General features: G+C 44.8%; 1 protein-coding gene across 1 annotated transcript in view; it reads left to right on the forward strand.

Annotated features, from left to right (window-relative positions):
- The window catches only part of CDYL2 (chromodomain protein, Y-like 2), an 87,566-nt gene extending 80,845 nt beyond the window's left edge, over window positions 1–6,721 (forward strand). The window contains exons 7-8 of the mRNA XM_006860300.1: window positions 510–653; window positions 6,159–6,721. Of these exons, the coding sequence (XP_006860362.1) occupies window positions 510–653; window positions 6,159–6,317 (303 nt within the window). The 3' untranslated portion in view covers window positions 6,318–6,721. The remainder of the gene's footprint in view (window positions 1–509; window positions 654–6,158) is intronic.
- Window positions 6,722–16,748: the final 10,027 nt, after the last annotated feature.

A 16,748-nucleotide genomic window follows, 5' to 3' on the forward strand; every position in this document is an offset into this window, starting at 1 on the left:
GGTATCAGACAGACAAAGGAACCCTGGTAAAGGCACAGTTTAGCACTTGACTGCTAAACAAAAGGTTGGCAGTTCACATGCACCTGCTGCTCTGCTGGAGAATAAACCTGGTGATTTTTTCTTTTCTTGTCCCCAAAATAGTCCAGTTTTGGAAACCCAATAGGGCTGTTTTACTGTGTCACGTAGGACTACCACCGACTCAAAGGCGCACAGTTGGGCAAAGCTACAGTGAATGTGTGACTTCTGTTGAGAACGCCATGAGGGTTGCAGTCATTCTACCATAGCAGATTAACCCATGACAGTAACCTAGCACAAAAGTGCACAGTGTCATGAGCAGTGTAGTCATTCTACCCTTTAAAAAGTTCACAGAGACACACACGTTTATAGGTGATTTATGGGGCTCCCCAAAGCCTCTCCACCCTCATCTCAAGATCCTGCCTTCGAGAGCAGGGGCATCGTGCACTCGCTACCAGCAGATGCTCAGCCTTCACCTGCCTTTGCTGTTTCAGGCCAATGAGATGCTGTTCTGTGGAAGGAAGCTCACTGCCCAGGAAGCCTGCAGCCGGGGGCTTGTGTCCCAGGTCTTCTGGCCAACCACCTTCAGCCAGGAGGTCATGCTGCGGGTCAAGGAGATGGCGTCCTGCAGTGCTGTGGTGAGTCCCCAAACAACACTTCGCCCTTTCACCTCCCTGTGTCCCCAGTGACCATTCACAGTCTCCGGTTTCTGTACTGTTGACCCTTGATGAACTCTAGATTCCCCCCAAATGGAATTATTAAGTGGAAACAGATCATTATAGAGGTCTTGGTCCTTGAGTAAACTGAGGTGGAAGAGGTGGAGAAGGTCAAAGGGGAGGCAGGAAAGGCAGGAACACAGAAAGTACCAGGTTTTCACACCTGCTGGCTTACTGGCTTCACACCTTTCCCTTTGATTACCATGGTCCTTATGGCTGGATTCCTTTCTCTTGAGTTGGTGAGTTACCACAGCTGCAGAACTCAGTCTACAGGACATACCTAGCAATTCAACTTCCTTTTATTGTCATGACTTTCCTTCTTGTTCAAAAACAAAACAAAAAATCCACCTGTACACAGACTTGCACATTCAAACCGGTGTTGTTCAAGGGTCAAGTGTATATTTGCTTATTTCACGTAAGACAGATCTGGCCGTTTTTGTCCTTTTGCTACTGACTTAGTTAACTGCACTCAGACAGTGTTTTGAGGCTTCTTTCGTGTAGGGCATGCATCAAGACTTCATTTCTTTTTCTGGCTGAGTAGTGTTCCGTGGTATATGTGGACCACAGGATGTCTCCCCCTTGTCTGTTGACGTTCACTTAAGTTGTTTCCACCGCTCGCTGTTGTAAACATGCTGCAGTGAACACTGGTATACAGGCTTCCGTTTGTGTTTCTCATTTCCACATCTTGACGAATACCTCTCACGGGTCAAGTACTTTGTGAATTTCTTTATACAGATTATCTTTTAATCTTCTTAATGGTTAGGGTGACTTTTGCAATAGACCCATTTCATAGATGGGGACCAGCAGTCTCAAGAATCATTGACTGACTTTTCCTGGGTCATACAGAGAAATTGTTGAGCTTGCGAAAACAGGGGCCATGTAGTTGTTATCTGATGGGACCTGTGTAACTTAACTAAATGCCTCATCTCAGTACTGTGAGTTTAAGCCCAGCGGGCGAAGGTCAGCCTTATTAGCATTATTAGATTATATTATTATAATCTCCCATTATCTCCTCTCTGAAGTACCTCACAAAAGAGATGTACAGTCTCGAGTAGGGTGCATGGATTTAAAAAATGGCTGAAAAATCTCTAAAACCAACTCCACTGTCCCTGAGTCGATTCCAGCTAATAGTGCCTCCATCTGGCAGAGTAGACCTGTCCCGTAGCGTTTCAAAGCTGGCATCATTACAGAAGCAGACTGCCTCAGCTCTCTCTCGTGGAGTGTCTGGTGAGTTTGAACTGCCAACCTTTCAGTAACCAACCTAGCTGCTTTAACTTCCAGGCCATCTGGGCACCTTATAAATGCTTACTAAGCATACAGCAAAACACAAAACATCTATCGTGTTTAAGAGATAAGAGAGAAGACACAAAGGCAGATACGAACACAGGATATTGGACCAGCTGTACGTGCTCTCCCTGTGTTTAATTTCCTGTGTCTATCTGCTCAGCGCTTCTAAGAGTCACAGTGAGACACTCGTGAAGACACACTGGAAAATACAGAAATATGTGAATGTTGTTGTTTGTCGTTAAGTTCCATGAAGGTCAGTTCTGACTCATAGCAACCCTGTATAGAGTCTTTGAAAAACAGCTGGTGGGTTTGAACCACCAAACCTGTGGTTTGCTTATCCTACAATGCCACACCAGGAGTCCACACGTGTATAAATACAGACATAAACACATTAGTAGCACCTCAGCAGCCATGCCAACTTGAAGTGTCAACTTGAACTCATAAAAGCCATTCTGAGCATGATGAAGAGCTAACCTGCTGGAAGATGGAGAGCAGGTGGTTAGTGGAAGCATGCCTGTTTTTGGAGAATGAGGCCCTGGTATCTCTCTGTGTGCTTCGGAGACAGGGGGGTGCTGGACTGGGTTAATGGGACCAGACCCAACCCTCCTCCTTCTCCCCTTTTGACCTGTAGCCACCCCTGACTCTCATGGTTCTCCTGATTGCCTTGGACTTATTGTATTGGGAGACCTGATGGCACATTGGTCAAGCACTCAACTGCTAACTAAAAGGTTGGTGGTTCAGACCTACCCAGTGCTTCCATGGAGGAAAGACTTGGGGATCCTCTGCTGTTAAGATCACCACCTAGAAAACCCTTTGGGGCTGTTCTTCTCTGTCACACACGGTGACTATGAGTTGAAGGTCGGCCCACTCGCCCCTAACAACAGCACTGTGTGTGAGCCCTGCTCCCAGGAAGGATAAAACTGATGAAAGGAGACTGAGGTGATAATGAGTTCTACAGATTTTAATAGATTCGTCTCTCGTGGTGAAAGTGTACACACCAAAACATTCGTCAACACAGTGTCCACACTTACAACTCAGTGACATCCCTTGCATGTTTCGTGTTGTGTCTCTATTACCACTGTTTTGTTTTTCTAAAATTTTCTACTATGATTAACATGAACTCAGGGTCTCCCAAACACAAGCTTTTTCACTACCCGCCCCCCAGCACCTCTACCCCTAATAACCACTCACCATTTTGGTTTTTCTATATTTGCTTAGCTCATCTACATGAGATCATACAGTATGTAGCCTTTTGAAACTGATTTATTTTGCGCCGCACAATGTTTATAAAGTTCCTGTAGTAGCATGTGTTAGAATTCCACGTAACGGGTTATCTCCATTTATACACCACATGTTGTAGTCATCCATTGATGAACATTTTGCTTTGTGTGGCGCTGTGGGATAAAGCACCGGACCGCAAGGTCAGTTTAAACCACAAGGTCAGTCGGTGGTTCAAACCCACTTGCTGCTCCTTGGAAACCCTATAAAGGGTTGCTATGAATCGGAACCAAGTCGATGGCACTTAGCAGCAACATTATGAGCAGTACTACAGTGACGATCACGGCACAGAATTCTGCATCGTGATTTCTCTGCATAAGTTCTCTTTTAAGCTTCCTAGTAACTAGGGTGACCCACTCATCCCAGGACTCTCCAAGTTTTAGCTCTGAAACCCATGTTGGAGTGAACTTCTAAAGAAGCAAGTAGAAACATCGTACAGAGGAGACCGCCCCAGTGAGAGCTGGGTCTTTGGTAGGAAAACGTCACCCAGGGTCTGAGCTCCAGACACTGGTTTGAGGGCGTGCTCCAGGTATATGAGGACCAGAAAGACTTCAAAGGAGAATGAGAGAAAGGCGAGATGTTAGATTGAGAAGCTTGCGTCTTTATTTTGTGGACCATGAGAAAGAGCCATGAAACCAGCTGTTAGGAAAAAACTCAAGAATCCAAGAGATACCTGAAGGGCTACAAGCTCTTGGGAGAGGCCAGTCAACTAGAAGTTTCTACAAGGAGAGTGCTCTCTTCTCTGCAGTGAGGAACTCAGGAGTGTGGGGTGATTTTCCCAGAGAAAAGGATGGATGCAAACAAAGAGAGGCCCACAGAACTCCGAGAGCCAGTCTCTCAGGAGACATTCTTGGGAGGAAGAAGCATTCTCAGTCTGCCAGCCCGGGCTAAGCCCGGACTTCCTCCACCCTCAGCCTTTAGTTCCACTGGGAAAACGTGACCCTGACCTTTGTCCTGTGTGGAAGCCAGGAGAGGCCAATGGGAGGGAGGAAGTGAGCCAGTGAGCCTCACTCAGTGCTGCAGCTAACATGACTTTGGTTTCCCCGGGCACCAGCCGTGGGCACCTGTCCTTCTCTGAACCTCAGGCTCTTCATTTGAAACATGGGGATAAAAAGGTGACCCCTCTTTTCAGTTATCATGAGGAGCAAATGAAGGATTTCAGGAAGAGTGATTCTCACTCTCAGAACTAAAGCCTGTTAGTTCATGGTGGTCATGATGCATTGGAGTCCTGGTGTGGCACTGTAGGATATGCACTGGGCTGCTAGTCTCAAAGTTGGCAGTTCAAACCCAATAGCCGCTCCTCAGAAACAGGCCCGCTATGAGTTGGAACCAACTCGACAGCCCTTCACAATGACAACGTGATGGCATTATTCCTATTGTTACTTTGATTATTATGAGAATTACTAGGAACTGCTGCTAGTAGCTGGGAGTAGCTTGGAGGCCAGGATGGCCAAACTTCGTCTCTCATACTTGGGACATATTGTCAGGAGGGACCAGTCACTGGGGAGGGATAGCATGTAAGGTGGAGGGTCAAAGAAAAAGAGGAAGACCCCCAGCAAGATGGATTGGCAAAGTGGCAGCATCAGTGGGCTGAAGCGTGGCAACAATTGTGCAGTTGGCCCAGGACCTGGCAGTGTTTCATTCTGCTATGCGTAAGGTCGCTATGAGTTGGTGCCGACTTCATGACACCTAACAACAACAACAACTGCTAGTAGCTTTAGTAGTATTGACAGCAAGGTTACTGTTAATGTCACTGTTGCTGTATTTTATGCAAATCGTGTGCACTGTACTTTTTTTGTAGTTGTTGCCAATGCCTTCGTCCCTTTCCTCCGGTATTTTTGTAAGTATGCAATGCTAATACTTTTATTTATGAAAAAAAAATAATAAAAATTTAGCACTGTTGCTTGTTAAGTGCTGTTAAGTTGGTGGCAACTCGTAATGACCCTGTATAGGGTTTCTAAGGAACGACTGATGAGTTTGAACCACAAACCTTGTGGTTTGCAGTCCAGTGTTTATCCTGCAGCATCACACCAGGACCCTAAATGAGCATTGTCGTTGTGAAGTGCCGTTGAGTTGATTCCAACCCATAGCGACCCTGTATAGGGTTTCCAAGGAGCAGCTGGTAAGCTTGAACCACTGACCTTGCAGTTCAAATGACTTTGCTGTCTGATGCATTAGCCCACAGTGCTACACCAGGACTCCAAAATTAGCGTAGTGCTTATGAATATACCTTGTGAGGAGAAGGGACATTATTTGCATAGAAATATGATATTGCTATTATAATAACATATTAAATATCTTGTATTACAATATTAATATATTGCTGTACTAGTAACGCTATTGCAAATAGCATTCCTGTTATTCTTGTATTATAACTGATGTTACTGTGCCAATTTGTGCCACTCTTACACTTCTACTAAGAATAGAAAGAGTACTCATGAGGCGTTGTAATCGGGTACATCATACGGGTAGGGTACATTGGTGTTTATTAGCTCGTTCTGTTTTTCTAGCAATCCTGAGTGAAATGTCTTTTTTCCTCTTTCACAGATAATGAAACTGGGGTATAGAGAGGAGGATAAGGCACGTTTCTCAAAGTTTCCCATGGTGCACAGAGGAAACGATGCTGAATTCATGGCACCCTTGCGTAAAAGACAAGGCACTTGCAACTGTCTCAGTCCAGCATCTCGGTGCAGCTGGACTCCTGAGAGGCACTGCTGAGAACTCTAGGCTAGGAGTAGCAGGCCAGCAGAGGCCATCTCTGATGCCCTGTGTTGGGAGGTTGGCCAGTGCCTTGTGGGCCAAGCATGATCCTGAAGCAAAGTCCTAGCATCTGGCTAACCAGGAATGTCCATTTCCCTCCAGGTGTTGGAGGAGTCCAAATGCCTCGTTCGGAGCTTCCTGAAATCGGTGCTTGAAGATGTGAATGAGAAAGAATGCCTAATGCTCAAGCAACTCTGGAGTTCCTCCAAAGGCCTCGACTCGCTGTTCAGCTACCTGCAAGACAAGATTTATGAGGTCTGAAGGGCCCTGGCTCACCTGGCCCAGAGCTCCCAGGGCGCCTGACTTCCAGCGTTGCCCTGTGTCTCAGAGATCGGAGCACAGTGTATGCCCTGCTGGCCAAGAAGCTTGTCAAGATATCTCTTTGTACCTAGGGTTGTGTCCATTTCCTGTTGTCTTTTGATTGCTCTTCATTGGTTTGATTTTTGTGTAACAGATGGGAATCATAGAATACTCAGCCTCCCCCCACTGGCCAGAGAGCTATTGAGGGCTATCTCTTCCAGGCTCTGCCAGAGATCCCTGTCTTTTCCCCACTTGTTGAAATGCACCACTGAGGTCCAGGAAGGGGGAGACCAATGCCCCCTATCCTTCTGACTCAGGCTGTGTCTGCACAGTGCCTCTGATTGGGGGACCTGGCCGACATGGTTCTCTCGGACTGGGTGCAGATTGGGCAACAGGGAACGCGACTCTTCTTAGAGAATTTCCTGGTGAACAAAAATGATTGTGTAGTCCCTGCCTCAGTGTCCTTCCTACCTTATGGAAATCTGTGTGACCTTTAGGGCTTGGTCTTCAAACCCAATCGAATGATTTACAAACCCAGATAGTGTACATTTACAAATGTTTTTGTTAAATATATATTTTTAAAAACAATGTAAGTGGAAATTCTGATAATTTATGTGTATTATATGTAAAGCTAATTTTGCAAAAACATGAACTACTAGGAAACTTTTTTTTTTTTAATTTTAGTTTTTCTTCAATCAGACCTATTTAATTAATTTATTTGTGTTGATGTATTTACAATGTCTGTTTGCACAGATGTTATTTTCGTACTGCCCTGGGCCAGATCCCATGCAAGGTTCTTGCCGTCTGGTGCACCCTAGCAATGACCCCCATAGAAATACAGTTCAGATGGATGGCAGTGGGAGAATTTCAGCAAATACTAGGAAGAGCTTGGCACCAACTTTCAGCGGTGACAATACTAGCTCTCTGGGCGTGTCCTTAGAAGAAACCAGGGAAGGGGGTTTCTCTTCACTTTGCTGCATTTTAGGAAATATAAGGTGGTCCCAGCTGAAATAGTGCACCAACCTGTGGGTCCTACCTGTCTGATGTCACGGAGAGGTTGGGAATAAGCTTCTATATGGGGACCACGCATTGTCTAGAGTCAGACTTATTTGCCTGGGGAAACTGGTTGGACTTGAACTTAAAAGTGTGTTTCTTCCACATGTCTTGTGATTTCTGATTTTGGCCTTCTTGAAGGGGGAGAAAGACATCTAACTCTGCTGAATCTTTCTCCCTCCAGGTGCCAAGACAATCCATCTTTTTTCTCGTTGCTGATAGGAAGGAGCAATGACCAGGGGTCGGGTCTCTTGCCTAGTGCCCCTGGAGTACCAGAAGACCCTGAGACTGCTTTCAGACCAGCAGGCCATAGTCCCTTAGTCAGCTGCAGGGATAGGTGGTGTGTGGTGTGGATTTTGGCTGGTGAGGAGAGAGGTAGCCATCAAGGCTAGATCAAAGCCTGTTCTCCAAGAGGGGTCCACCGGTCATAAGTCAAGACACCCACAGAAAGTTAGATGCTGGAGGTGTTGGGAGTTTTTTCATTTCCATAGCAACTCCTGTTTTTTCTCAGAAGCCCTTTGCTCTTCCCTGATGCTCTGTTCCTCTGGAAGGCACCAGCTGCTTTTGACCCCTGAGATGGTTGAGTGGAGCCGACAGAGTTGGGCACAGCTGGGGGAGGTGGCATGGGCTGAGAAGAGGGAAAAGCACTGTTGCTGTTACCACTCCTTGGTCATCTCTCCTCTCCTGAAGGTGACCAGATGCCCCGGGCAGGACCAGCCGAGGGACCCATTAGCCTGAACATTGGTTTTCAAAGAGCAGGTTGAATGTCTACACCAGAGGGAGGGGCTTGCTCCTTTAACAGTAATTCTGAAGTTCATTTGGACTCTTGATCCCTAAGATACCTGTGGTTCCCTGTAGAGGAAACCTTCCGATTTGAGTTTCTATGTGACTCGGTATGGGTCACGGAGAAGAGGGAACTTCTCCCTTCTCTGGTCTGTGCCATCTTGGCCAGGGAAGCCAGAAGGCAACAGTCACCTTGGCTGACTCCAGGCAGAGGAAGTTGGAATTGAAGTTCTGAGTTCTCTCCCATTTGGGTTCTGTATTGAGAATACTATATATAGGAAAGCAGCTGCTTCTGCCCAGATGTCTGTTGTCATGCCCCCACTTTAAGAAAGCCAACATGCTTTCCCAGAGCCCTCAGATAAAGCTCCATTTTCCTCAGATAATCTGTTCACCATCACTAAATCCTCTGCCGAGAGGGACCCTTACTTTCTTTCTGTGTAGCTTTGCATTAGAGGCAGCTCCGTCCAACATCCATTGAAGTGGTATCCGGATTCTCATTTGGATTTGGAAGTTCCTTTTGACCTGTGCTGAAAGAGTCACAAATGGTTGCGTTCTGGGTGCACTACTAACTGTAGACGTGTCAACATCGCACTGAGCTAGTAGCAGTGTGGAGCCACTTCTGAGGTGGAATTCATGTTCATTTACAGGCCCTCGGTTTAACAGGAAAGTGTTTGGGTTCTGTCCATATCCTCCATTTTATAAGAATGTTTTACTGGTTTGGCAAACTTGGTTGAGCCTGTTAGCTGCAGGCTAGACTGAACCACTGAAATTTTCCATTGTTAAATAGGTGTTTTGATAATGTGTAAATGAAATTTGCTTTTTAGTACATTGGCCCAATACCAGACCTGTAATGGTCTCAGGAGTTACCCCTAATACGTTTCTTGGGGCGATGCTCTGATTTTCATTTTTGAATCTTGAATCCTAGCACCCTGTGTCCTTCCATGGGATCCATTCTTCTCTTTCTTTCTTTCAACTACTTTGCTCCAGTCTGTCCCACACGTGTCACTCCCTAGAGCTAGGTGGGTCTGCTCCCACAGTTTGGAAGCCTGGTTGTGGGTGGAGAGTAGAGGACATCGGTTTACCAGGGAAGCTTCTCCAGGAAACCCCCTCTAGCTGTGCTATCTCCTTTTTTCTTCTTCCCAGCCCATAACAGCCCTTCGCTTCCCCTTTTCTTGTAGTGGAACTGTTTTGAGTTAGCCCCATTCCAAGAGGACTTTTTGCAGGACTTTGCCAACAATGGTTTGACTTTCTTTACTATTTAGAAGCCACAGCGTAGTGCCAATGTACTCACATGTCCCTTCCTACTTTGGAACAATGCCTTTGTGTGAAAACCATCAACATTACCTGCTAAGAATGAAATTTGATAGCTGTGAGTAGGTAGCAGAGAATCGATTTAAAATATTCTTGTTCAGGATAGATTAAGGTAGGACATGTTCTCTCTGAAGCATGGAAATATTTTTTCCCGTATAAACAAGACAACTTTCTCTCTGAATGTCCACATTTAAAAACAGCTGTGTGTGAATGCCAATATACACTGGTTTAAGAAAAAGAATTTGTAAACTTTTTTTAATTTGAAGTTCAGTCACATTCATGCAATTTTACAATCTAGTTTCTGTGGGAATTTTCTTAAACAGAGAAACAAATAGGAACATCCTCAAACCTTCCTAACTGAATATTTAAAATTCAGATTTACTTATCTTCTGTGTTTCTGTATTCAGATACTTAGATCTGTTGTATAGTTTAGTCTAGATATTCTTGCTAATATACACAGTATTTAAGACTCTAAATGAGATTTCTTAAGTATTTTATTTGATTCTCTGTAAATGGTTTTGTATAATCTTTAAAAATCTACAGTTTGCCTTTGTAGATATTTAAGGGAAACCATTTGGGGGTTGTCTTGCATGTATATTTTTGTTGTAGATAAGTGTTGCTTAATTATTTCTGCATATTTTGGTTGAAATGCTTACAGACTTTAATACAGTATATATTTTCAGAATATAAACTTTTATATTTCTGTGATAAGTTAGGATATGCGTTTTAGGCAATCTTTTCCATTAATATCACTTGTTTTTTTTTTCAAACAACAGCATCCTGGTTTGGTGCCAATCTTTTTCTTTCTTTCTTTCTTTTTCATTAGAATCAAATGCTCTTATATTGTTAGAGAACAGATTTGTTTTTTGTTTTTTCTTGAAGTAATTGAGCTTGAAGTATAATTTGAAAATATATTGATTTTTGCGAATAAGCCTTACCATTAGGATCAGTAAAATTTCCAGCCTTTGCAACAGCATATATAAGTTTAAGATCTCCCCATAAGTTCTCACTGTGTGACAGTTGGTGAAGTTTGTGAACAGAGCCTTAAGCTTGCTGCAGAATAAATAAGTAAATAAATAAAAGGGTAATACGGGTTGTTTCTTCCAGCAATGTTGACCATGTGGCTAGGGCTCAGTATAGTCGGTGACTCATGGTTAATTGGAAGAGTTTGGTTGACTTGATGGCAGCCGGGGTCACATAGATGTCTTCTTGGTGATTTTCTCTGTCCATAAGTATGGACCAAAGACGGGTTTTCTATGTACTCTTCACATAGTTTAGGCGGGATCACAGGGAGGGCTGCTGGTCCATCATTCATTCGAAACAAATGGCATTTTTCTGCTCCTGACCTTGGCCATTGACCCGAGTTCTTTGTGGGTGACCTGGAAGTGTCCAGTCTGGTTGAGGTCAGCATTCGTTGAGAGTTGCTAGTGAAGTTTACATAATGAGTCTCACTGTGTTGACAATCGGACATGGATTTCAGTTCCATGATCAGCAGCGGCCCCGTGTGCCTTCGGTGTCTTGCCAGTGGAGGATGCATGTGAAGCCATACCAAACCAGAGCTTAGCAGGGGAAAGCAGACCAGATGCCAAGGATGCACATTGCACATCAGGGCATTTCATGGCATTTGAATCATGGAACTGTCAGAGGTGGGCCCGCTGTGTTTGGGATCTAATGAAACCAACTTAGAAGTTGGATTTAAATATTTGTAGACATTATGATTCATGTTGCCTGCTTACCTTTATGTAGTCAATCACCAATTGATTCCCCTTCTCTGCACATAAAGATGATCTTGACATTGGGGCTATGTTATAGCCTAAGTCAAGTCACATGTTTGGTTTACCCCTCCAGTAAATGGTCAGAAAACCAACTTATAGACCCTGGACATGGTGGTTTGCTGCACATTTCCACAGTGTGTGTGATGGTCAGAAAAACTCACATCTGATTTTGAGTTTTAGCGCTGGTGTCTCTATGGGTTGACCAAACCTCATTGAGCTTGGTAAGGTGACTCTGGGAAGTTTACAGAGTGTGGAGTGTTCCATCTAGTATTTAATTTGTCCCTGTGCCATTAGTCTCAGCGTAGCTATTTGCTGATTTCCATGTTGACAAGATTGTGAAAATACTGCCTTTCATCAAATCAAGGACCAAAGAACTCCATTATTCCAACAAAGTACGAGTTTCATGGATGGTGGGCCCATCTCTACAGAGATGAGCATGCTTTGTGGCACAGAGAAATTGCTCGCTTATGACAACTTCATTCTCCCCCTGGCTGCTTGCACAGAGGGATTAGTTGTCACCTTGAGAAGGCACTGAAAGATGAGTTCCTGAGACTGATCTCAGGTGGGTGATAGTGCTTGTTCGGTCCCAGCTTTTGTCTCCATTGTGCAGAGCGGAGAGGTCTGACGCTCCTCCAGGTTGTCTGGTCAGTGTAGCCCACTTCATCAGGATAGGGACCTCCAGCCGGAGTTTTTCCAATGGGTCTACATCGAGCAGTGTGATCGTGCAATTGCCAAATTTCCACCTCCTTTTGTTCTGCATTGACCCATTCCAGTCTTCATAAGGTAGGAGAAGAGCTTCTCAACTCCATTTTTCATTCACAATGAAGTTATTCATTCATTTACTGACTGAGAAGTGATGGATGCTGAAAAAGTTGTGTTCTATTGGTAAGGCTTATTACCAAACTTCTGATAATGAAGCAGGCTACCAAAAAACTTACCCAGCCCACCTTAGGAGTGTTTGGATTTGATCATGGATGTAGCGCACACACCAAAATCCACGGAGACCTTTTGCAAACTAGGCTACACGTTTTATTTTGCCAGATTCATGGGAGAGTCTTTAACTAGTTCTGATTATTTGTAAGTCTGAGTACTTCATAGAATTATAATACAGGTACAGCTCACCCTTTCTCACCACGTTGTAAATATTTCCCGAGACTGGGTACAGTACTGAGGGTTACTAATCTTCTGATTTATCAAGTGCTGACTGTCTAGAGCAAATTGTACACTCTCTTTGTGAATGGTCCTGTAACGTGTGTGAACACATTTCTGGGTGCCTTAGAAGTTGTATTTTTCATGTGTGCTAATATGCAGTATTTATACATTGTGAGAAGCTGCTTTGAATAAAAAGGTTGAAACTTCATCTCCATTTGTTTGTGTTTCCCCTGTTCACAGCCCTTACGTGAAATTCACCAACAGGTTCGGTGGTTTCTGAGCAGAGGAGTTTCTGGCATCTTCTGGGGTTGGAGACCCCTGAAGCTTCACCATTGCGTCTGATCCTTGCACAGTGGAGACACCCACCCACATCTGCTCCAGGCTTCCGTGACTCACACAGCCAGTCACTGCAGAGCGACAGCTTGATACCAGAGGACCCTAGAACTGGGGCGTAGGAGTTGATTCCCAGGGGTTGGATCTCAGCAATCCTCCTTCTGTGGTACCCAGACACTCCCCTCCTCACTTGGGATAGAACTCAACTGTTCGAGCTGCCATGCTTTTCTAACAATGACATTTGTCACTATGGAGTTAGGTAAGGCCCTTCACAACACGATCCCACTGATCTAGACATCGCAGCCTGACTTTGTGAGGGAGACACAGATGGCTTCCAGGGCCTGACCTCAGAGATACTGTCAGGACTGTGAGGCAGATGAAAAGGAGGGCAACAGGGAATTCTGGGACATTGAAGTACTCAAGGACATCCAACCAGCCAGCCAGCCATTTAGCGTCCCAGAGCCCCTGCGCTGTCTCAGGCGCTGACTATACTAGGTGCAGGAATACAGATCCATAGTCTCATTGATAGGAGCGTGGAGTCCGGATGTGTAGAAAAGAGGGCGGTATCTCTGCCATGATCCATCATTACCATGCTTAAAGGGCTGAGCAACCACAGCTGGTACTGACTTATAGCGACCCCATGCACAACACTGCCTGATCCTGGCCAAGCTCACAATTGTTGCCACGCTTGAGCCCACTGATGCTGCCAATTTTCCAGTCCATCTCGCTGGGGGTCTTGCTCTTTTTCTCTGACCCTCCACCTTACCTATCATAATATCCTTTTCCAGTGACTGATCCCTCCTAACAATATGTCCCGAGTATGAGAGACGAAGTTTGACCATCCTGGCCTCTAAAGTGCACTCTGGCTGCACTTCTTCCAACACAGATCTGTTGGTTCTTTTGGCAGCCCATGGCACTTTGAATATTCTCCTCCAACACCATAATTCAAAAGCATCAATTCTTCTGTGGTCTTCCTTATTCACTGTCCAGCTTTTGCATGCATATGAAGTTATTGAAAATACCATGGTTTGGGTCAGGTGCACCTTAGTCCTCAAGCTGACACTTTCAAAAGGTCTTGTGCAGCAGATTTGCTTAATGTAGAATGTCATTTGATTTCTTGACTGCTGCTTCCAAGAGTGTTGATAGTTGATCCAAGAAGGAAGTCCTTGACAACTTCAATCTTTCCTCCATTGATTAGAATGCCACAATACAATACAAAAAAAAACCCAAAAAAACACTTTCTTGGAGTTCTGGTGTGGCCCTGTGGATTAACGCGCTGCACTACAAAGTCAATTTGAACCGTACAGTCAGTGATTCAAGCTCACCAGCTGCTCCTCAGAAACCCTATGCAGGGTCACTATGGGTCAGAACCAATTCAAAGGCACTTAACAACATAACACAATCATAAATTCTCTCATAGCCTGGGAAAGATGGTACAATATGATTTGTTTATATCCTATCTGGTCACCTTTCCTTCCATGTGGGCCAACCAGACTTGGATGGGACTCAGAGCTTTCCCACTAATGGTCTCAATTTCCTTTAACTTTCCATTGTCGTGGCTGTCTTCATGGTCATTTGATTTGGATCATTGTTGTGCAGGCCTCATGGCCCATTCTCCAAAGTCCTGCACGTTCCTATGTTTCTAGCTTGTTTTGGTCCTTCTAGTAGATTAACAAAGGTCTTTGGATGCTGCAGAGTGGAACATCGGTTACCAAACTGTTGTGATGTTGACAATCCCTAATTGGCTGACTTTGAAGAACCCCACCCCAATAGAGGGAGACAAGGGCAACGTCTGAGTTTCTAGGGCCTGTCATAACAAAATGCTGCAAAAGGTCAACTGTTCAAGATCGAGGAGACAGGATTTACCCAAAGACGAAATTCAGAATGGTGGAGAAAGAAGGCAGACTGAAAGCAAGAACCACAGGGAGGAAGTGGGATAATTGATGTTCCATGGAGGAGATTGTAATCATTGAGATGAAACCAAGTGTGCGATTGTTTTAATATAAAACTGATGATCTGCTCTGTAAGCTTTTACTCATTCACACTAAAAACCATTTTTTTTTTTTTTTTTAAATGCTACAAAGTAGGCGGCTTTAAAGAGCCAAATTTTGTTATCTGGAAGTTCTCCAGGCTGGAGGATTTGACTTCGAGTCGATTCTGACCCATAGCGACCCTATATAGGGTTTCCAAGGAGCAGCTGGTGAGCTTGAACCGCCAACCTTGCAGTTCAAACCTGGCGCATTCACCCACAGCACCACACCAGGACTCTGATTAATGATGCAATAATGATGATGCCTATTCATTGTTGTTTTAGTTAATTCAATTCTGCTGTAACCATGCTACACCTGGATGACTTCCACAAGTAGACATTCTTTTAGAAGTTTAGGAGGCTAGGAGTCTGAATTCACGGTGTCCGCTCTAGGGGAAGACTTTTTCTCTCAGTCCGTTTGTACCCTTTCAAGATCTGTGGACTGGCATTCCCTGGAGATTTCCACATGTCATGGTCTAAAGGTCAAGCTCCAGCTGGCTCTTATTTCTTGGTGATAGACCTGCCTTTCCTGCCTTCTCTCCCCTTGGATCTCTTGTAAGATAGTAGGAGAAGCAGGTCATGCCCCAGGGAAGCTCCCCTTACATTGGATCAGGGCTGCCATCGGAGTAAGGGTGGCACACCCAACCCGAATCCACTTATAAGTCATTGATCACATCACATCACATGTTGGACATGGTGACGTCATTACGTAACTGTCAAATTATACCCTTAAGAATCATGGTCCAGCCACTTGTCCTAATCTGTTCAATGAATATGATGGTGATCTTAGTTTCTGAGTCAATTCCCATTCATTGTGATCCTATGTGTAGAGTACAATTGCTGCATAAGGTTTTCAAGGTTGTGACCATTTGGAAGCAGATCCTAGGCATGTCTTCCCAGGCAACTTTGGGTGAGTTTGAATCTCCAAACTTCTGGCCTAGTAGTCAAGGGCTTGATTGTGCCACTCAGGATGCTAGTCCACAGTGGCCACAAGGACACCTAATGCCGGTTGTTATGAGAATTGCGGAGCTAAAAGCAGAAAGTGCCCAGAAGAATCAACTGACTCATGCTAGGCTGTCTGTAAATGTTAATGCGCTGACATTAACATTAACACCTCCTCTCCTTCCCTCTTAGAGGTAATACAAACCTGGCTGACAAATGGGGGAAGGAAGGCAGAGAGTGAACCAGGAGATAGAGAGGGTTTCCAAGCCTCTGTCGTCCGAGACTGCCATTCAAGCTGGTGTAATTCTAGAAGCGCCAGGAGACCCCACCCACAAGGGAAATCCCCAAGCCAGATGGTGGCTTGTAATTTAATAACCTCCTGGATTGAAGGCCTTAAAAATGATTAGTGGATGTAGGTTGGTTAGGGTCCTTGGGCTTAACCACTGTGTGCCAAGGAGCACACACACGCTTTTGGAGCATTTGGCTGTGTTCAGGGCAAGTGGGGAAAGCTTGTCCTGATGGCCCGGCCATTGTTGAACTAGAGTCCTTGGCTTTATCAGGACAGATGGCAAATGTGTCATAAGGTGACAGAACTTGTTGGTCCCACATAGTGTCTCAAGGAGCCACCTGGGCAACCACATGCATTTACTCATTCACTTCCAAAAACCAACACATGGGTGGTAAAAAGGAATGGGCGAGAAAGAGGACAAAATTCAGAAGTGGTGGACCGATGCCTGGTGAACTGATTCTGTGGTTGACAACTCATTTTTGAGTTTTGTGGTTGTGTCTAAAGGTCATATCTTCCCTGAGCTGTCTTTCCTGATCGCCTGCTCACTATTTCTCTCGCCCTCCTGTGTTGTGCATTATCTATCATAACCCAGTCCTCATGCGGTAACAAGAACGTGATGTTTAGAATCAGCTAGACCTGACTTCCAGTTCCAGATTGACCCCATGTCACTTCTTGTGACGATGTGACTCCTCTGGGCTTCAGACTCCTACTTTTTTTTTTTTTTT

The sequence above is a fragment of the Chrysochloris asiatica genome, unplaced genomic scaffold (assembly GCF_000296735.1).
Source record: "Chrysochloris asiatica unplaced genomic scaffold, ChrAsi1.0 scaffold00037, whole genome shotgun sequence".
Lineage (NCBI taxonomy): Eukaryota > Metazoa > Chordata > Mammalia > Afrosoricida > Chrysochloridae > Chrysochloris > Chrysochloris asiatica.